Source organism: Oncorhynchus clarkii, chromosome 3 (assembly GCF_045791955.1).
Source record: "Oncorhynchus clarkii lewisi isolate Uvic-CL-2024 chromosome 3, UVic_Ocla_1.0, whole genome shotgun sequence".
In the NCBI taxonomy this organism is placed as follows: domain Eukaryota; kingdom Metazoa; phylum Chordata; class Actinopteri; order Salmoniformes; family Salmonidae; genus Oncorhynchus; species Oncorhynchus clarkii.
In genome coordinates, this window is record NC_092149.1 from 36,269,298 (window position 1) to 36,291,731 (window position 22,434).

The 22,434-nt window shown below is 42.1% G+C and overlaps 1 protein-coding gene across 1 annotated transcript in view; it reads right to left on the reverse strand.

Annotated features, from left to right (window-relative positions):
* Nucleotides 1–22,434, reverse strand: part of LOC139394505 (myelin basic protein b) — a 53,344-nt gene that overhangs the window by 19,076 nt on the left and 11,834 nt on the right. Inside the window, exons 2-3 of the mRNA XM_071142582.1 lie at nucleotides 16,830–16,888; nucleotides 3,257–3,344 (exon numbers count right to left, since the gene is read on the reverse strand). Of these exons, the coding sequence (XP_070998683.1) occupies nucleotides 3,257–3,344; nucleotides 16,830–16,874 (133 nt within the window). The 5' untranslated portion in view covers nucleotides 16,875–16,888. The remainder of the gene's footprint in view (nucleotides 1–3,256; nucleotides 3,345–16,829; nucleotides 16,889–22,434) is intronic.

The window sequence follows — 22,434 nt, forward strand, 5'->3', positions numbered from 1 at the left end:
CCTGCCCAATCTCCCTTCCCTCTCTAACGTACAGCTCTCTATTACCTGGTTCTCTTTGCGTTCTCTACCTTTTCTCGCTCTCTTCCCCCTCTGTCTTCCCTCCCTCCCTTACTAATCTTCTCCTCCTTCTCTCAATGAGAGACGTGACGAAAGCCCTAAGACCTTCCTTTGCACTGTGCCACACGATAAGCACTAGGGTCATCATTACCCTTACAGAATAACAGGCAGTGGCCTTCTCCGCCCCCTGCCTACCTCACACCTCTCCCCATTAATTAGTGTTGTCTTTGTGTCTCCATGTGTATGGTGATCAGAGGCAGTGGTGCGCCACAGGGGTCAGCTTTGAGCTGCTTGTTTGTTGTTCGGCTCCCAGTCGATACGGTGTTCCAGGGGTGTGCTCATGTGCAGGAACACAAAGAACATTTCTCCAACGCCACGGGTGCAACAGCCAGACCTCGTCTCTTTTAATCAGAACAGATAAATGGTGAAAAGGGGGAGAGAATGACCGTTTGCTGTTCAATTCACAGTGTCTGGTGTGTGGTGACTGAGGCTTTTGATTCAGGATTTGATAGAGGATCAATTAGATGATTTTCCATCCGATTGTGTCTGGTTAAACATATGCTGAAATATGTCGAGGCTACCTTACATTCGCATTTTTCCTTTGATCGTTAGGCGAAGCCATTGTACGAGGGACAAAGGGGGTTCTCAAAACATATTGTTTTATCTTGCGATAAATACAGTGCCTTGCGAAAGTATTCGGCCCCCTTGAACTTTGCGACCTTTTGCCAAATTTCAGGCTTCAAACATAAAGATATAAAACTGTATTTTTTTGTGAAGAATCAACAACAAGTGGGACACAATCATGAAGTGGAACGACATTTATTGGATATTTCAAACTTTTTTAACAAATAAAAAACTGAAAAATTGGGCGTGCAAAATTATTCAGCCCCCTTAAGTTAATACTTTGTAGCGCCACCTTTTGCTGCGATTACAGCTGTAAGTCGCTTGGGGTATGTCTCTATCAGTTTTGACCATCGAGAGACTGAAATGTTTTCCCATTCCTCCTTGCAAAACAGCTCGAGCTCAGTGAGGTTGGATGGAGAGCATTTGTGAACAGCAGTTTTCAGTTCTTTCCACAGATTCTCGATTGGATTCAGGTCTGGACTTTGACTTGGCCATTCTAACACCTGGATATGTTTATTTTTGAACCATTCCATTGTAGATTTTGCTTTATGTTTTGGATCATTGTCTTGTTGGAAGACAAATCTCCGTCCCAGTCTCAGGTCTTTTGCAGACTCCATCAGGTCTTCCAGAATGGTCCTGTATTTGGCTCCATCCATCTTCCCATCAATTTGAACCATCTTCCCTGTCCCTGCTGAAGAAAAGCAGGCCCAAACCATGATGCTGCCACCACCATGTTTGACAGTGGGGAAACCACTACTAAAGGACACCAATAAGAAGAAGAGACTTGCTTGGACCATTAAACACAATCAATAGACATTAGACTGGTGGAAATCTGTCCTTTGGTCTGATGAGTCCAAATGTGAGATTTTTGGTTCTGTTTCTTTGTGAGATGCAGAGTAGGTGAACGGATGATCTCCACATGTGTTGTTCCCACCGTGAAGCATGGAGGAGGAGGTGTGATGGTGCATTGCTGGTGACACTGTCAGTGATTTATTTAGAATTCAAGGCACACTTAACCAGCATGGCTACCATATTATTCTGCAGCGATACACCATCCCATCTGGTTTGTGCTTAGTGGGACTATCATTTGTTTTTAAACAGGACAATGACCCAACACACCTCCAGGCTGTGTAAGGGCTATTTGACTAAAAAGGAGAGTGATAGAATGCTGCATCAGATGACCTGTCTTCCACAATCATCCGACCTCAACCCAATTGAGATGGTTTGGGATGAGTTGGACCAGAGTGAAGGAAAAGCAGCCAACAAGTGCTCAGCATATGTGGGAACTCCTTCAAGACTGTTGGAAAAGTATTCTAGGTGAAGCTGGTTGAGAGAATACCAAACGTGTGTAAAGCTGTCAGAGGCAAAGTGTGGCTACTTTGAAGAATCTAAAATCTAAAATATATTTTGATTTGTTGAAAAATGTACATGATTCCATATGTGTTATTTCATAGTTTTGATGTCTTCACTATTATTCTACAATGTGGAAAATAGTAAAAACAAAGAAAAACCTTTGAATAAGTAGGTGTCCAAACTTTTGACTGGTACAGTATGTCCACCTAATTTGACATAACACTTCATGGGAAACCTCATCTGCATGTAAAATGTAAATTAACTCACACCAGCATTTCTAATGTGCACTGTTTGCCTCCTTACTGGTAGCAATCTCCATCACTGTAGAGAAATCACGAGTAGCCAACCATCTAGGACTCTCAGCCAGCTCGCTGTGGTTCTGCTATAACACAATGGATTCTGCCCTCACCTGTTAAATTGGAGTACTACATTTAGGGCATAATCATCTTTTTATACATTCCTTGTATTTCTAGACTTTTTATTTATCTAGTCATACCCTGGGATGCACCCGCAATGTATACAAAATGTGCAAAGCTCTCAACTTACTGTTAGAGCAGACAGTCCAAGTAGCCTAGAGGAGTAGAGGTGGATGAAAAACAATCTTCATTTACAGGTTGACAGAGTGCGGAGGGAGGGAACAGGGGATGTAGCACTCTTTCCATTACCAGGTTGGGTCACACCCATCCCCATTAGCAATGAATCCCTGGGCCACGGATACCTTGTCATCACTCGGGTTCCTTCACTGAAAGATACTCTGCATTGAGAGATGCGCTGCGTGTGTGTTATGCTGTTATGAAGCACTGCTTTTTTTCTGCTGATGAAAATACATTTAAGAGCATTGCTTGAAGTGGACCAGTGCTGACTGGTATAGAGTACCAGCAACTCAAATTGTCTGCTTTAGTACCAGCACCCCTTGCAAAATATTGGCACCCCAAGTGTACCGGCAGCCAAAATGAGGACCGTCACCTATTTTTATTCCACTTGAAGCAATGTTTAAGAGAGCTTTTCGGGTGAGGGGCTCTCAGATAAGGCATTTAGGGAACACTTTTTTACTACAACCTTGAATCTTTATGAAGCAACAGCATTGTAGCGTAACCACGACAACCCTTTACATCTTTTGTAACTGTATGTATTATGTCTGACTTTGCTTTGTGTCGGCTCGTTCTTTACCAAAAACTGGCATACAACTGAAAACGGCTGAAATAAAATGAAAACTCCTTACCAAAGACCTCATCTTGTGATTCGGGTTCTGCCATGATCTCACCAATGGGTGCTGGTTCTACAGTCTGTTCTGCTTCTGGTGACGAAGGCTTTTAAAAGAGAGAGAGCACAAACAGAAAGAGGTGAGCTGAGATACCATGGCAACAGAGCAGAGAGGCTTTTCATTATCAGCCACATGGAGCCGAATCTGATATTTGTTTAGAGGCTTACCTGAATTATCGCAGCACACAAAAGTCAGACACATTTGCAGTATTTTTGGGACGTCCTTATTATCATAAAAGCATTGCTAAATGCATTAACCCCCCCTCTCCTCTAGACACTTACACACACCTACGCCATCACATGCATGTACACTGAGTGTACAAAACATTAAGGACACCTTCCTAATACTGAGTTGCACTCCCCACTTTTCCCCCTCAGAACAGCCTCATTTCGTTGGGGAATGGACTCTACAAGGTGTCGAAAGCCTTCCACAGAGATGCTGGCCAATGTTGACTCCAATGCTTCCCACAGTTGTGCCAAGTTGGCTGTATATCCTTCGGGTGGTGAACCACTCTTGATACACACGGGAAACTGTTGAGCGTGAAAAAGCCAGCAGCATTGCAGTTCTTGACACACTCAAACCGGTGTGCCTGGCACTTAAATATGTTGTCTTGCCAATTCACCCTGTGAATGGCACACATACACAATCAATTGTCTCAAAGCATAAAAATCCTTATTTAACCGGTCTCCTCCTTTTCATCACAGATTGAAGTCGATTTAACAAGGGGCATAAATAAGGGATCATACATAGACTTAACTGGTGAATCCAGGTGAATCTTGTAAAGTACACTCAGTGTAAATGCACACACAAAACACAAAAACACACACATACGCACACATGGATGCACACACACACGAACAAAAATATATATATTAGAAATATAGAAAATTGTCCCTCTGTGTTCAGAATATTATGGTGACTCAGTTGGACTGAGATTGTGTTCTTTTTCAAGCATACCAGGCAAGTCAATAGCGTCTTACGTATCCCATTCCATCAATTCCAAATAAAATGTACCATTATCTGAGCACTTTACTTTGAATCTTACAATATACTGTATTATTTCCCATTAGACACCATTCAAAACATTTTGAAATCCCCTTTCCAGTCACATTTCCCATCTCCTTCCAGAAATATAATACACCTCCTCTCTTCTCGGACTGCTTTTTATCACAAACCGTGGGGGACTTTAAAAACGCGGCTATTTCAACAAAGTAGGCCACGAGTGGCGGCCTAGCCTGCTTGTCACCGACCGCAGGTAGGAGCTGACGACGTGACTTCTTTGCACCTGCTTATCATAATAGGAGGGATGATATTTCTATCTTGTTGAGAAGAGCATCCCAGGGGGAGAGGACAGACGGAGGGATGGAGGGAAGCTGCACAGCTACACAGAACGAGATAAGGCCAGCCACTCGCACCACAATGAAGGGGGAATCAAATTCAACTTTTTGAGGAGGGCCGAGGCAGAGGTTAATGCTAAATCAAGCAGCATAATAGCTACTCTTGCTGCAGAAATAGGTAAGACTGGGAGAATATGCAATCTCAACCAGAATCTGTCTGTTCTCTATATTCAATGGGGTTCTTCATATATAGCATGCATATCTGTTTCTCCAAGGTTATGCATGTCAGTCTGATATTTCTTGAAATGCTACCTTTTGAAAATGTCTGTATCTGATTTCAATTGGATGGGCTTTCAAATGGATGTATATAAAAAGATGAGCTGGTTCCCCTTTTTTCCATGTGTAGTTTCCAAAAGCTTTCTAAGCTCTTATAGTCTGGGGGGATTTGGAGTGTCGTGATTGAAGTAGGGTTGCAAAGGGTCGGAAACTTTCCGGAAATCTTCCATGGGAAGTTAAGCCCGGGAATTTGGGGAATTTTGCTTAAATTCATCAAAAAAGTTAGCTTATAACAATGAACCTTTTTTGTGGGATACACATAAGGCAATTCTAGGTCTTGTGGCATATTTTGGTTAAAATATCCCCAATTCAATGGAATTGCAACCCTCTGCATGCACAGTGCATTCTTCCATCACATATGCAGTGCACTCTTCCATCACATGTACAGCTCATTCTCAAGATCTTGCACACTAATGAGATGCTATTGAGCCCACACTACTACACTGTCTGAGCCAAGGACTACATGCTTTCTGGTAAGTTTTGATTACAATACTGGGTGGGGGGGGGATATATTTTATATGACATACAGGATTTTTTGTTAACTAGTAAATAGTAGCCTACAGCAAAGTGTGTTTAGTTTGTTTTAGTTAGTATTTGCTACCATGTGGGTTTTAGCTTGCTTGAGCCTGCTAACTGAGGATTGTTAATTCACCTGTTCCCATACAGGTTTCATTTTAAAACATGTATCTTACAAAGGAGTTGTTTAATCTAACTGCTGTGTACATTTGCAAATACTGTGCCAAATCATGTGTGAAGAATGCAACAAAGAAGCAGAATCATCTGGCCAAGTGCATAAAGTTCCCTCTGCGCTCACAACAAGCAACCTCTGACAAAAGTCCCTCTACTTATATTTGAGGTGAAAATGATGAATCAGACACCTTATCAATAGCAACAGCTCATGGTCCTCCTGGAATCAGATTTTGTTTTTGACTCAGTCAGACGCAGTCAGAGAAATGATGATGAATGTCTTGCTTGAGTCGTGTATGCAACTGGTTCCCCTCTGACGCTCACAGGCAATGTGTATTGGAAGAGATTTCTGAATGTTCTTCACCCAGCATACACCTCTCCAAGCAGACATGCTTTATCTTCTCATTTGCTGGATGCAGAGTTCAACAGAGTTCATGTGAAGGTAAGGCAAATCAGAGAGAACGCAGACTGTATTGCAATCATCTATGATGGGTGGACAAATGTTCGTGGGCAAGGAGTTAACTACATAATCTCCACCCCTGAACCAGTATTCTACAAGAGCACAGACACAAGGGACAACACACACACCGGTCTCTATATTGCAGATGAGCTGAAGGCAGTCGTCAATGACCTTGGACCACAGAAGGTATTTGCATTGGTGACAGACAATGCTGCGAACATGAAGGCTGCTTGGTCTAAAGTGGAGGAGTCCTACCCACACATCACACAGATTGGCTGTGTTGCTCATGCATTGAATCTGCTCCTCAAGGACATCATGGCACCGAAAACAATGGATACACTCTACAAGAGAGCCAATGAAAAGGTTAGGTATGTTAAGGGTCATCAAGTTATAGCAACAATCAATCTCACCAAGCAAAGTGAGAAGAATAAGAGCACCACATTGAAGCTGTCCAGCAACACCCGTTGGGGTGGTGTTGTCATCATGTTTGACAGTCTCCTGGAGGGGAAGGAGTCTACAAGAAATGGCCATATCACAGTCTGCCGATGTGGACAGCCCCATCAAGAGGATCCCCCTGGATGATGTATTTTGGGATATATTGGTAAGCAGCCTGAAATCTACAGTAGTAGAATTTCACGGATTGAGGGAGACAATGCCATCCTGTCTGATGTTCAGACTCTGCTTACAGATGTAAGAAAAGAAAACCATACTGACCTGCCCACTTCACTGTTGCTCCAAGCAGAGGAAACTGCAGTTCTGAAATACATCAAAAAGCGTGAAGACTTCTGCCGGAAGCCCATACACACTGCAGCCTACATGTTGGACCCCAAGTATGCTGGCAAGAGCATCCTGTCTGGTGCAAAGATCAACAAGGCCTATGGTGTTATTACTACTGTGTCTCGCCACCTTGGCCTGGATGAGGGCAAGGTTCTTGGCAGTCTGGCGAAGTACACTTCCAAGCAAGGGCCAACATATCTCTTCATGCACATGGTGGAAGGGACTTTGTTGATCTGAGGCTCTTTCTCCGGTTGCCTCCATCATCCTCCAAATCCCACCAACATCAGCCACCTCAGAGCGCAACTGGTCCTTGTTTGGGAACAGACATACCAAAGACGCAACAGGCTGACCAATAGAAGGGTTGAAAAATTGGTGGTTTTCTCCCCAATTTCGTAGTATCCAATTGTTAGTAGTTACTGTCCTGTCCCATCGCTACAACTCCCGCACGAGCTCCAGAGAGGTGAAGGTCGAGAGCCATGCGTCCCCCGAAACACAACCCAACCAAGCCGCACTGCTTCTTAACACAGCCCGCTTCCAACCTGGAAGCCAGCCGCACCAATGTGCCGGAGGAAACACCAAACACCTAGCGACCTGGTCAACGTGCACTGCGCCCGGCCTGCCACAGGAGTGGCTAGTGCGCGATGAGACAAGGATATCCCTCCCGGCCAAGTCCTCCCTAACCCGGACAACGCTAGGCCAATTGTGCGTCGCCCCATGGACCTCCAGGTCACGGCCGGCTGTGACAGAGCCTGGGCTCGAATCCAGAGTCTCTGGTGGCACAGCTAGCACAGCTAGCACTGCGATGCAGTGCCTTAGACCACTGCGCCACCCGGGAGGCATTAGAGGCTTTTTCAGCCTGACAATGAGCCATCCTCAACGAGGTTGGAAAGTGACAGTGAAGATGAAGCCTCAGAGTCTGATGTTCAAGAGGTGGACATTGAGGAGATCCAGGGAGAAGATATGGAAGCGTGAGAGGAAGACAACCAAAGCTTTAGTTTCTAGACTATCGTTTTACAGATGTTGAAAAGGTTTTTGGGAGATGCGATGGATCGTTGGCGATCATTCAATATTCTCTTTCTTTTGTTGTTCAGTGAAATCATCCCATGTGAAGAGTCAACTCATTTAATTAAAGTTACATTTGTAACAAAATGTTTATAATATTTTTCTATTGGAAGGATTTCATCATTTGCAATTATGTCAACTTATGATCAGGTAAAAGGTTTATGTCTCCATATGAAATGGTAAATATATCCAATGCAAATAAATCTACATTTAAATGGTATTAATATTCATTCCAAAATATACCCGTTAATTCCCACACAGTTTCCACCTGAATATTCACCAAAATGTGCAACCATAATTGGAACCTCTCATGACTTGGAGGAATTTCTTAGCGATAGTCAAAGGTCATGGTTTTATCCGTTTCCTCTCTGATAGGTGTGCCCTTAAGCATGTGTTCATCCCCAAGAGGAATGGTGAATGGGGACTTGGAGACTCCATCCCACAGATTTCTTCTCGAACAGCAGGATGTGCTCACACTGCACTGTTCACAATATCTCACAGACCGGCTCACATGAAGTATGATTGCTCACAAGTCCCCCGCCTCAGGCTCCTCAAAGCCTCCAACTTGAAAAATATACTTTTTCAAACCACCCGCAAAAACAAACTAGAGTATAGGGTAATTAGCCAAAAGTCTTAAGCACCCATGACATGGCAAATAATGTGGCCACTTAGCAATTTGACATTGTTTTTTGAACAAGAAAACAATATTATATTCCCAAGGGATACGTAGAGCTCATCGTTACCAAACAGAAAGCCTGGCCTTAACAAAAAGGATGTAGTCTTACTGAGGGATTGTACAACTTCTAAATCCACATCCTAAGGAACACATTTCAAACAGAGAGAGAAGCAATATTGCTGGCCACAGATATCAAATCAGTGTCAGGAAATAGACAAAGAAGGATCCCATTGAACTTAAACTGTTAGGATGTTTTATCAGAGTACCAACATACAATTACTTGAGATAAGTGAAAATAATAGCGCTCAGGGAATTGTATATCTTTTTTTATTGTAATATTCAATTGTCAAAGAGCTGGTAATTTAACAGCATGTATCCCACTTTAATTATGAGTAAAACAAATTAGTGTGCAACAGGATAAAATGTCAGTGGTGCTGTGACATTAATGGTGAAAACAAGTATCAGCATCAAACAATACTCATCTGTACAACTGCAAGCCACACTAGTCACATGAATATTACCTAGTCAAAGTCTTTCTGCTGTGCTTGTCTGCTGTGTTCGACAGGTCGTCATTGCAAATTAGAATCTGTTATTCTCTGCAAAAACAAAGGTTAAATAAAAAATAACTATATCTGCTGTATTTGTCCCTGCGTAGGTCTCCAAATGTGAAATGTATTCGCGTTCTAACAGTAATATCCAGAAATAGCCAGAAACAGCAATATCCCTCTTTACCCTTAAAGAAATGTTGTGTGGGGAGCTTTACTTCCTTGTTTCGGAGAGCAGTGAACATGAATGTTACTATGGAGCATGATTGGGTAACATGGGGGAGAGCAAGTACAGGAAGGGATCGCTTCTGCTGCTACCCAAGCATGAACAGGTTTGGAACAAATGAGAAGGAGCTATTTACGACCCTCTTAGCTTTAAGGAGAGAAACTGAACAAACCTGGGTTCAATACTATTTGAAACGGCAAACCCCGCCCATTTGGCATTCCCAAGGCAGACTAAAGCAAACCCTCAAAAGTATTTGAAACATTTCAAATAGTATTTCAACCCATATCTGCTACTGAACACAATTCCAGTCAGGCAGGTACCTGAGCCAGCATGCTGAGCTGAAGATGGGAGCCTGTAAGTTACAGATCAACACAAAAAGAAACTCCTCTCGGCAGGAAAGTGTGGACAATAGCCTAACTTCAGGACCACTAACTGGGCCGCAGGCTCCCTCCACTGGAGACTGGATTTACACGCTGCCTCTCGTCTTAATCCGCAATGAATTCACACAATAAAACATTAGCTTTTTCTTGAAACTGAGAAAAAGCCAATAAGGTGGCTTTCAAAATGGCAGAACATGATCAACAGGTCTGGAAAGTTGGACCTGGATTAGGGTCTCCACGACAGTTCACAATGCAGGCTTATCAGACATGAGATTGGATTCTACCACAGGCCTGACAATGCATGAATTCTCCTCAGACACAACCGCGTCGCCCAAATCTGCTTTGTGAGGGTGGATAAATAGTGTGTCTCAGTGTATGCATAAGGCCTTATAGCCAGCACCATAATGGTTGCTTGGAATCAATGTTGTGACACTCTTTAAACTGTAAAATATTTTGTGTGTTTGTGTGTGTGTGTGTGGGGGGGGGGGGGGTATATCAGCTATCAGCTATGATACAAGCAGGCAGATTAGTACATCAAATAACATTACTTGCATCATTTCTGATCCCCCTCCTTTCTTCTTTGGTCCCTACCACTCCCCCACCTGGTTGGATCACCAGGTGAAACATATTACAATTCAATATACACTGCCTCAACACTGTGAGTCTGCCTGGGCTCTCCTGTTTTTCATGGTACCCCAGCAGGCTGGTTGAGTCTGACAGAGCCCCATAGATTCTCATCAACCCCGGGGTAGGTGGCCAGGACAGGCAGGCCCAGCCCGGGTTTCACCGTCACTGTCCTGTAGTCTAGGCAAGCCCATGCCAGGAATATTAAGGCCTCGTTCAAAAAGGCCGTCTTCCCTTTCTCTCTCTCTTTTTTCTTCTCTCCCTCTGTCTTTTCTAATTCCATTATGCAGTGGCAGAGGAGAAGGGTCAAAGTTGATTGTGTCCACAGCTGAATTTTAACGGCTCGCCCATTTTCTCTGCTGTAATTTGAAAAATCGGTGACAAATTGACTCCGGCAAGGCGGAGGTTAATTACCCGATGTCGTTAAAGTACATTACTCGCCATTTAAAAGCCCCCTCTTTCCTCCCCACCCACGCCGTAACAGACAGGAACAATAGGTGGGGTGCAATTTCGGGATTCAGAGGGCGAGACACTGAGAGAAAACAACTCACCTTGTTCTGTTCAATTATGGACAGCATCGCATTCTGCTCTTTTTCAGTAAAGTAGCTGCTCTCAGACCCAACCTGACTGAACACAGTGGTGTGTTATTGTTAAATAAGCCTCTACTTGTCCTTATCGGTGGACCACACAGCATTAAGGCAGCTGCTGTATATGCAAAAACATATACTGTAGATCGGGTAAGAGTTCAACTTAAACCATGGAAACACCACGCGTAAGTCTCCCCATGGGGGATAGATCCAGAATCTCCTCAGTGCAGCCCATCTAAATTAGCCTACATTTATTTATATGTGTATTCAACACTATGTTGGAGTACAAGTTGAGGTAGAAGGCTCGTTTGGATGTCAACCTCAATTTATGTTAATTTCATAAGCACCAATTAACTGCATTACAGTAAAACATTACGTCAACTTCCACCACCAATTTTGTTTTGGCAAGCTATGCAACCACCTTATCCAAACAGTAGTTAACCATTAGCAAAAAATAAATAAATAAATGAAACCCGAAAAGGACAACTTCCAAATATTATGCAAATATACGCTACCGGTCAAGAGTTTTAGAACACCTACTCATTCAAGGGTTTTCCTTTAAATTTTATTTTCTACATTGTAGAATAAAAGTGAAGACATCAAAACTATGAAATAACGCATATGGAATCATGTAGTAACCAAAAAAAATACATTTTATATTTGAGACTTCAAATAGCCACCCTTTCTCTTGATGACAGCTTTGCACACTCTTGGCATTCTCTCAACCAGCTTCATGAGATAGTCACCTGGAATGCATTTCAATTAACAGTTGTGCATTCTTAAAAGTGAATTTGTGGAATTTCTTTCCTTCTTAATGCGTTTGAGCCAATCAGTTGTGTTGTGACAAGGTGGGGGGGTGTACAGAAGATAGCCTTATTTGGTAAAAGACCAAGTCCATATTATGACAAGAACAGCTCAAATAAGCAAAGAGAAATGACAGTCCATCATTATTTTCAGACACAAAGGTCAGTCAATACAGAACATTTCAAGAACTTTGAAAGTTTCTTCAAGTGCAGTGGCAAAACCTATCAAGTGCTATGATGAAACTGGCTATCATGAGGACTGCCACAGGAATGGAAGACCCAGAGTTACCTCTGCTGCAAAGGATACGTTCATTAGAGTTACCAGTCTCAGAAATTGCAGCCCAAATAAATGCTTCCCTGAGTTCAAGTAACAGACACATCTTAACATCAACTGTTTAGAGGAGACTGTGTGAATCAGGCCTTCATGGTCAAATTTCCGCAAAGAAACCACTAATAAATTACACCAATAAGAAGAAGATTTTCTTGGGTCAAGAAACATGAGAAATGGACATTAGTCCGGTGGAAATCTGTCCTTTGGTCTAGAGTCCAAATTGGAGATTTTTGGATCCAAACGCCGTGATCTCCGCATGTGTATTTCCCCCCGTAAAGCATGGAGGAAGAGGTGTTATGGTGTGGGGGTGCTTTGATGGTGACACTGTCAGTGATTTATTTAGAATTCAAGGCACACTTAACCAGCGTGGCTACCACAGCATTCTGCAGCGATATGCCACCCCATCTGGTTTGCACTTTGTGGGACTATCATTTGTTTTTCAGCAGGACAATGACCCAACACACCTCCAGGCTGTGTAAGGGCTATTTGACCAAGAAGGAGAGTAATGGAGTGCTGCATCAGATGACCTGGCCTCCACAATCCCCCAAATCAAACAAATTGAGATGGTTTGGGATGAGTCGGTCCGCAGAGTGACAGAAAACCAGCCAACAAGTGCTCAGCATATGTGGGAACTCCTTCAAGGCTGTTGGAAAAGCATTCTAGGTGAAGCTGGTTGACAGAATGCCAAGAGTGTGCAAAGTTGTCATCAAGGCAAAGGGTGGCTACTTGAAGAATCTCAAATATAAAGTGTATTTTTTGGTTACTACATAATACCATATGTGTAATTTCATAGTTTTGATGTCTTCACTATTATTATACAATGTAGAAAACAGTAAAAATAAAGTAAAACCCTTGAATGAGTAGGTGTTCAAAAGCTTTTGACCGGTAGTGTACAGTATATGCAAATCGGATTTTAGTAACCACATTGTGGGGCCTGTTAGGACACAAAAATAGCAACGGATTTGACAAATATCCACTTTGTTAGATCCAGGTTTTTTTTATGGCGCCAAGTGTTATCCCCCTTGATCTCTTTCCGTATGTATAGAGCACATGGAATAAGAGCAGATTAAACCTCCTCAGAAAACGGTTTCATGTGTAGGTCTACTATCTATAAAAAGACAAAAGATTTTGTTTGAGCATGGACCTCTACACTTGTAAAATGTAGGCCTTTAAGTTAGGTCATATTGACAATTCTTGAGACACAAACATGGAACACAAATGAATCATACAAAAAGGTGAGAATGTTGTTTTTAAATCATACGTGTTGTGTTCACTACCTACAGTAACAGAGCCACCCAAGGACTTACAGACATCAAGCCATAGAAATAGAAGAATAACTATCCTCTATGAGTCAAGCAACCCCACAGCCAATCTTATCTGTGCCAGTCCTCTTCTGCACAAAGGCTCTCTAAGGCTTTGGCTTAATCCAGTTTATTCTACTGAGTGGACAGACCAAACCACAGAGGGCTAACCAGCTTCAGAACGAACACGCAAACAATAGGGCTGGGAATTGCCAGGACCTCACAACGCGATATCATCACGTTACTTAGGTGTCGATATGATACAGTATGTATTGCCATTCTATATGGATCACGATTCTATATGTATTGCGATTCAATGTCCCAAACATATTGTTTTTGCGCAGGAACAGCTGACTAGCAGTAGCTTAATTTAACTTCCTTCTTTTAGAGAATTCATAGTTGGCGTCAGAGTCTATATAATATCGTAAAAAATAATATTGCGATACTCAACATGATCGATTTATCGCCCCCCATCACTACCAAACACCCCCATTGACTGATGATACTTGACTTTTAAAAGCTCTTTAATTTAATAATTTATGTAGGCTAGTTTAACAGAAAAGAATAACAAATTATCTGATGATAGAACTGACTAATCTTCCCCAAAAGGGTAAAAGCATCCGTGTTTGAGACATGATATCAAATGTGTAGGATGGTTGAGATGAGCTCAACGTTACTGGACAGCTGGGTTCTTAGGGTGGGAGTGCTGAATGGGCTCTTGTGGACCATTGGCCCTGAGCTAATGATAGTATGAAATTGACCATAAGCTGATTGGCATGAAAAAATATGAAAATGTATGCTCTCACTACTGTAAGTCTCTCTGGATAAGAGCATCTGCTAAATGACTAAAATGTCAAATGTAATTCATAATAATCTTCCCAATAGTCCAGTCATCCTTACAGAAGGAAATGGGACACTGACCCTGCGTTCGTCTCTGTGTATTGTGTGAGGTGGGTGGGATGAAATGTGCCATTGAATGGCCTAACATAACGCATCAGATATCGCCATGGCAACATATATGCCCGCCAAGAGTGAGAATTTCATTGGTGGGATGTCTAAACAACCATCTGTCAATACATGCATCGTGCCACGGAGATAGTGCTTTCTCCTTCACATTTTGATGAACAAACACACCAAGGTCTCTTCAAGAGTAAGTAACAACACTGTATCCTCCACAGCTTTACAGTTTAAAGATCTGTTTTATCATTATGAGTGAGCAGTTTAGCTTTGCATAGGGGTCCCAACCCATGGCAATGATAAGCAAGGAAATGTCATCTTTCTGAGGTGTAACAACAGGGTGATATTCTAAATGAATGTGAGTTGGGAATTAGTCCATCACCAGAAGTGTTCTAATATTCGTCAGTTTGTCATTTGAAAAACCTTGTTCTGATTCTGTGGCCCCCGAACAAGACAGGGCTACGAATCTGCTGAAAATTATGAATCAAAAAGATACTGTACATCACATCCGACATTAACCTGAAACGACCTAGTTATATAAACCAGGCTAGCTCCTGAGACCTGACCTGACATAACCTTTCCTCCTCTAGCAGGCAAACTTTGTCATCACTTACTGAAATCCCAGTGTCCTGACCACCCAGGCACACTCTGATAGTAGCTAATCAACCACTGCCTGGCAACACCGCCAGTCCACCACTCTAAGATCTGGCAAGTCGATAAGAAGACTCAGCGGCTCAGAGTCGCAACACTCCCACTGATAACCCCCCGCCCCACCTCTCTCAGGACTGGACTGCCCATAAAGAAAATCATCTCCCCAGAAGCATGGAGAGAGAGAAGGAGTGGCAGAAAAAAGAGGGAGTGATTAAAAAAAATAGCAAGGGTGTCAAGCTCATTCTGCCCTGAGCGCCGCATCCGGACCTCACCAAGGTCTGGAGGTCCGCACTTACAATTTATTTTATTTCCTCGCCTTCAAAAGTTATTAAAAAATATTGTCCTCTATCCATCGATTTAGGAATTTTCGATGCTCCCTGAATGTCTAGGTTTAGTTTCGATAAATTTTAGCAAGCTTGACAGAGTGAAAAGTTCACAAATACAGATCCATTATTATTTCCAATGAAATATTATGAAAATGCTCTCAGTGTAAACAGCTTGGGTTCTGGTCAAAAGTAGTGCACTACATGAGGGAAAAGGGTGCCACTTTGTCTGGCATCCATTTGAGTGTTACATTATTCAAGTGCCGAGCCAGACTCTTTTTGAAGCCATTTGTATTTTTCCGAGTGCTTCAGATTTGATTGAGAGCTTCTTTTTTAAACGGTCATAACTCTGAACTCTGACGTTCTGACGAACGACTGCATGACTAAGCTGCAGCAGGGTCCAAAGTTCTGCCTCACCTCCCTGATGAAGGCTTAAGCTGTGAATGACATAAGAGGCTCTACAGTCTACAATCACTTTGAACTTTACCATTGTCAGTATTACGCCCACAAAAAAAAACTAAAGGATCAAAATGTATCTTACACACTATGCACATCTATGTGCACTAGTAGTGTAGTGCTGAGCGATTAATGCTTTTTTTATTTATTTATTTTTACATTTTCAATATTTTTTTTAAACAATAAATGCATTATGTGGTTCACCACTGTGACAACACAGAATAAAACAATTGATTGGTAGTGACTGTCCATTACTATCACTTATCAGGCTCTAACCATCATTTACTCACATTACTTTGGTTGTTTATGTATGATTATGATATTGTCTCATTAACACAACCCCAATGACTGCCCATTTCTGCATATCCTCTATTCATAAACCATCCTTAATTCACATGACTTTAATAAAACATTTCAGTTGTTGTGTACATATACAAAAATCTAGATATATTTGATGATTTATTATTTTATTTCAAGTCATTATCTAATCTCTGCTCAGGCAGTAGCCAGCCATCTACCTCTGTTTCCCAAAGAGTCATCCTTCAGGCTAGTAGGCTAGCCTAGCTGGCTAACTGCCGGCTGTCTGACAAAATCACTGTTTCAGCAGTTCTTCAAAGTTGATTTTAAGACAGCTAAATGACACCTATGAATCTCTTAGATGCATTGCCAGGTAGAGACAACCTAAGCAACTGCTCTCTATCCCTCTCGTGTCTCTCTATCGCTCTTCCACTGGATTGGATTGGATTGGATTGGATTCTGGTCATTGTAGTTAATTACCACATTTACTTCATTTAACTATGATGAGTTGGACAACGTGTCCCAGAGAGTAATCTCTCTAGAGAAACGGCACAAACGGCGCACAGAAAACAAATAATTTAACTGATGTTGGTCAATTACTTAAAAAAACACAAAAACTAAAATAAACCAACATTTCGGTTAATCGCTGAGCACTAATGTCCTGTATACTTGCACAAAAATCATGCATACATACACTTTCAACTGAGACGCTTACCTTGCTCTGCGGCTGTGGCTCGCGTTTTCCTAGATGCTGTCCCATTTTGTCAAAAGAGACTGTGGAGAAAAGAGAAGAATGGTATCAGACCCATCTGGAAATACAACACTCCTTTAAATCAGAGACTCTCTGCTGCCACTGAAACCGAGAGATCGGACATTAAAAAAAAGAGAAACATTACTTCATAAATGACATAAATCCCTCTTCCTCCATTCTCCACCCCACGCCACCATCCCCCAATGCACCAACAACCAACAAAATTAACAAAAGAGGGATTAAAAGAGAAAAACAAAAGGAAAAACAAAACAGATCACGCAAAATAAAAACACAACAAGGAAACCTCAAATCAAAACAGCAAGGCCAACTGTATACGTTTCAGTGCATGTGTGGCACTATTTACCTGTGTGTATGCGTGCGTACGTGTGTGTATGTGTGTGCGTTTGAATGCGAGTTTGTGTATATACATGTGTACAATTACCTGCGCAGCATCAGTCTCAGGCAAACAGGCATAGTGTCATTCAAAACCTATTATTTTTTTCTCTTTTTTTAAACTTTATTTTAGACTTTTATCTTTGACCGTCATTCTATCCCCGGCCCAGCAACTCCACTCCCACTTGTCTCCAGTTCCACATCCCAACCCTCAGTTTCCTTCAGCCTATCCCACCCATCTCTGCTGACCACCCTCTTCGGATTTCTTCGTGCCATATATCTTTCAACTACGCTGTGATGTTTAACATACAATTTGAATCTAATCGAATAGAATCTACAGATTGCGAGTTGAAGATAAATACTTTCACTGATAAGAGTTTTTGTATATTAGTAACTGACTGACCAAGTTTCTCCAGGTCTTCAAACAATGCTACTTCTAGGGTCAATTTTAGATCAATGTTATGCATTTTCAGCCATTCCTGAACCTGAGACCAGAAACAGGATACCTGAGGGCAATACCAGAATAAATGGCGTATTCATTATGTATCCTCACATCAAAATCTCCAGAGCTGTGATGATTGTATACCAAAAATATTCAACATTTTGTTGGTGACAAGAATTCTGTACAATAATTTTAGCTGAAAGGCAGGAAAGTCTTGAATCTTGTGTCGTTTTATATATCAACGCATACACCCTGTGCCATGGAATGAGTAAATCAACAATCACTTCCCAGCTATTTTCCGTCAGTTTTGATCCTTTATATTGGGCAGACAGACCAGTTCCCTACCTCCTTCCGCTGCTCTCGCAACCGCACTGAACACTTCCCTAACCAATCTGGACAGGAGGAATACCTATGTAAGAATGCTGTTCATTGATTACAGCTCAGCATTTAACACCATAGTGCCACCATAGTACCCTCCAGACCCAGTTGCACTGGGTCCTGGACTTTGATGGGCCGCCCCTAGGTGGTGAGAATAGGAAACAACATCTCCACCCCGCTGATCCTCAACACTGGGGAACCACAAGGGTGTGTTCTCAGCCCTCTCCTGTACTCCCTGTTCACCCATGACTGCGTGGCCATGCACGCCTCCAACTCAATCATCAAGTCTGCAGACGACACTACAGTGGTAGGCTTGATTACCAACAACGACGAGACGGCCTACAGGGAGATGACGGCCCTCGGAGTGTGGTGTCAGGAAAATAACCTCACACTCAATGTCAACAAAACAAATGAGATGATTGTGGACTTCAGGAAACAGCAGAGGGAGCACCCCCCTATCCACATCGACAGGACAGTAGTGGAGAAGGTGGAAAGTTTTAAGTTCCTCGGCGTACACATCACAGACAAACTGAAAATGGTTCACCCACACAGACAGCAATGGTGAAGAAGGCGCAATAACACCTCTTCAACCTCAGGAGGCTGAAGAAGTTTGGCTTGTCACCAAAAACACAAACTTTTACAGATTCACAATCGAGAGCATCCTGTTGGGTTGTATCACCGCCTGGCACGGCAACTACTCCGCCCACAACCGTAAGGCTCTCCAGAGGGTAGTGAGGTCTGCATAACGCATCACCAGGGGCAAACTACCTGCCCTCCAGGACACCTACACCACCCGATGTCACAGGAAGGCCAAAAAGATCATCAAGGACATCAACCACCCGAGCCACTGCCTGTTCACCCCGCTATCATCCAGAAGGCGAGGTCAGTACAGGTGCATCAAAGCTGGGACCGAGAGACTGAAAAACAGCTTCTATCTCAAGGCCATCAGACTGTTAAACAGCCATCACTAACATTGAGTGGCTTCTGCCAACATACAGACTCAATCTCTAGCCACTTTTATAATTAACATTTGGATGTAATAAATGTATCACTCGTGACTTAACAATGCCACTCTATATAATGTTTACATACCCTACATTACTCATCTCATATGAATATATACTGTACTCTATACCATCTACTGCATCTTGCCTATGCCGTTCGGCCATCGCTCATCCATATATTTATATGTACATATTCTTAATCATTCCTTTACACTTGTGTGTATAAGGTAGTTGTTGTGAAATTGTTAGATTACTTGTTAGATATTACTGCACGGTCGGAACTAGAAGCACAAGCATTTCACTACACTCGCATTAACATCTGCTAACCATGTGTTTGTGACCAATTGATTTGCCACTTGCCTCCTCCATTTTTGGGGTAATGCTTTAATCAGTTGGTTGTAATGGTTGGATTTTTGCAGACCTTCCTATACAATTCCGATAACTCCATAAAACACAACTCTACCATTCCAATTTACAATATAATTTAAAAACAAAATACCCATCATCTTTCCCATAAATACAGGTCTTATCAACCAGCAAATTTGACTTCAACCATATTATCTGTTCTATCTTTTCTGGGGGATGAAATTTCAAATTGTAAACAGCTCTGCAATGCTAGTTTGAAAAAGATTAATTAATCGAAAGTCAAAACATGGCAGTTTGCACAAAGGCCATTTTTAAACAATGGATGAGCTTTTCTTAGTAATCTACTTGAGAACCATTTTTGGGTTAAAGTTAAACTTTTGTATAAGTGAAGCTTTTAGAGAGAGGTTTAGTGCTTTTATATTGAATAATCTCAACCCACCCAGTTCATATTCATTATAGAGAGAGGCACGCTTTATCTTGTCATAATTAGGTTTTAGTCCAGAGGCCAGAAAAAAAATGTAGAATTAAAATCAATTGGATATGTCTCCTGTAATAACATCGATCAAATTGACAAGGCAATGAAGAATAAATCCCGCATCAATGCTCCAATCTCATCTTTACCTTCACAAAAAGGTCAAAATCTTAAAGCCCTCATGCCGAAACAAATTACCACATGAAACATTGAGCAGAACAGTCTGGAATTAGAGACAAAACCACGAACTGAGCGGCTGATGAAACTCTTCTCATTGTTCTGGCAGCAAGGGAGCACTGTTTACTGCACATTTCAGATAATACACTTCCGGTGTCTCAGAGAGCGAGATCCTGATTAAAAACACACTGAGTGGTGCCCACACTATGCTCGATAAAGCATTAGAATATATCCCAGATCTCGGGGCCTGTACGCAAAGGGGGTTGGCACAGTCCTAACAACTGAGTGATGCTTTTGGACAATTCAATCATGAGAAATAATGAGCGCGCTGAAACACTTCATTTACTTGTAATGGCATTCATAGAGTGAATCCCGAGATGTGATCCGTGTGTGCTGGGAGCTATGATGCATTTTTGTTACATTGTCTTTTGCTGGGACTGAATTGCAGCCCTACTTATGTGTGACAGGAGGCTACACAGGATGAGAGAGGAGTTTTCTGTCACATGGGGCTTCAAATGGGATCGGATATCACCCTGTAATAGGGAGCTGTTTCCACTGGCTATAGCATTCACAGTGGGGAGGTAGGGGGCAGACATACAGTACCTTGCGAAAGTATTCGGCCCCCTTGAACTTTGCGATTTTTTGCCACATTTCAGGCTTCAAACATAAAGATATAAAACTGTATTTTTTTGTGAAGAATCAACAACAAGTGGGACACAATCATGAAGTGGAACGACATTTATTGGATATTTCAAACTTTTTTAACAAATCAAAAACTGAAAAATTGGGCGTGCAAAATTATTCAGCCCCCTTAAGTTAATACTTTGTAGCGCCACCTTTTGCTGCGATTACAGCTGTAAGTCGCTTGGGGTTTGTCTCTATCAGTTTTGCACATCGAAAGACTGACATTTTTTCACATTCCTCCTTGCAAAACAGCTCGAGCTCAGTGAGGTTGGATGGAGAGCATTTGTGAACAGCAGTTTTCAGTTCTTTCCACAGATTCTCGATTGGATTCAGGTCTGGACTTTGACTTGGCCATTCTAACACCTGGATATATTTACTTTTGAACCATTCCATTGTAGATTTTGCTTTATGTTTTGGATCATTGTCTTGTTGGAAGACAAATCTCCGTCCCAGTCTCAGGTCTTTTGCAGACTCCATCAGGTTTTCTTCCAGAATGGTCCTGTATTTGGCTCCATCCATCTTCCCATCAATTTTAACCATCTTCCCTGTCCCTGCTGAAGAAAAGCAGGCCCAAACCATGATGCTGCCACCACCATGTTTGACAGTGGGGATGGTGTGTTCAGCTGTGTTGCTTTTACGCCAAACATAACGTTTTGCATTGTTGCCAAAAAGTTCAATTTTGGTTTCATTTGACCAGAGCACCTTCTTCCACATGTTTGGTGTGTCTCCCAGGTGGCTTGTGGCAAACTTTAAACAACACTTTTTATGGATATCTTTGGCTTTCTTCTTGCCACTCTTCCATAAAGGCCAGATTTGTGCAATATACGACTGATTGTTGTCCTATGGACAGAGTCTCCCACCTCAGCTGTAGATCTCTGCAGTTCATCCAGAGTGATCATGGGCCTCTTGGCTGCATCTCTGATCAGTCTTCTCCTTGTATGAGCTGAAAGTTTAGAGGGACGGCCAGGTCTTGGTAGATTTGCAGTGGTCTGATACTCCTTCCATTTCAATATTATCGCTTGCACAGTGCTCCTTGGGATGTTTAAAGCTTGGGAAATCTTTTTGTATCCAAATCGGCTTTAAACTTCTTCACAACAGTATCTCGGACCTGCCTGGTGTGTTCCTTGTTCTTCATGATGCTCTCTGCGCTTTTGACGGACCTCTGAGACTATCACAGTGCAGGTGCATTTATACGGAGACTTGATTACACACAGGTGGATTGTATTTATCATCATTAGTCATTTAGGTCAACATTGGATCATTCAGAGATCCTCACTGAACGTCTGGAGAGAGTTTGCTGCACTGAAAGTAAAGGGGCTGAATAATTTTGCACGCCCAATTTTTCAGTTTTTGATTTGTTAAAAAAGTTTGAAATATCCAATAAATGTCGTTCCACTTCATGATTGTGTCCCACTTGTTGTTGATTCTTCACAAAAAAATACAGTTTTATACCTTTATGTTTGAAGCCTGAAATGTGGCAAAAGGTCGCAAAGTTCAAAGAGGCCGAATACTTTCGCAAGGCACTGTAAATACATGGATCTGCACTAGATATAGGCCTACCTTCCCCATCGGAATGCAAAATCTAAGCTTGTTTCACTCCAATGTTTGTTAACAATGTACAGTTGAAGTCGGAAGTTTACATACACCATTGCC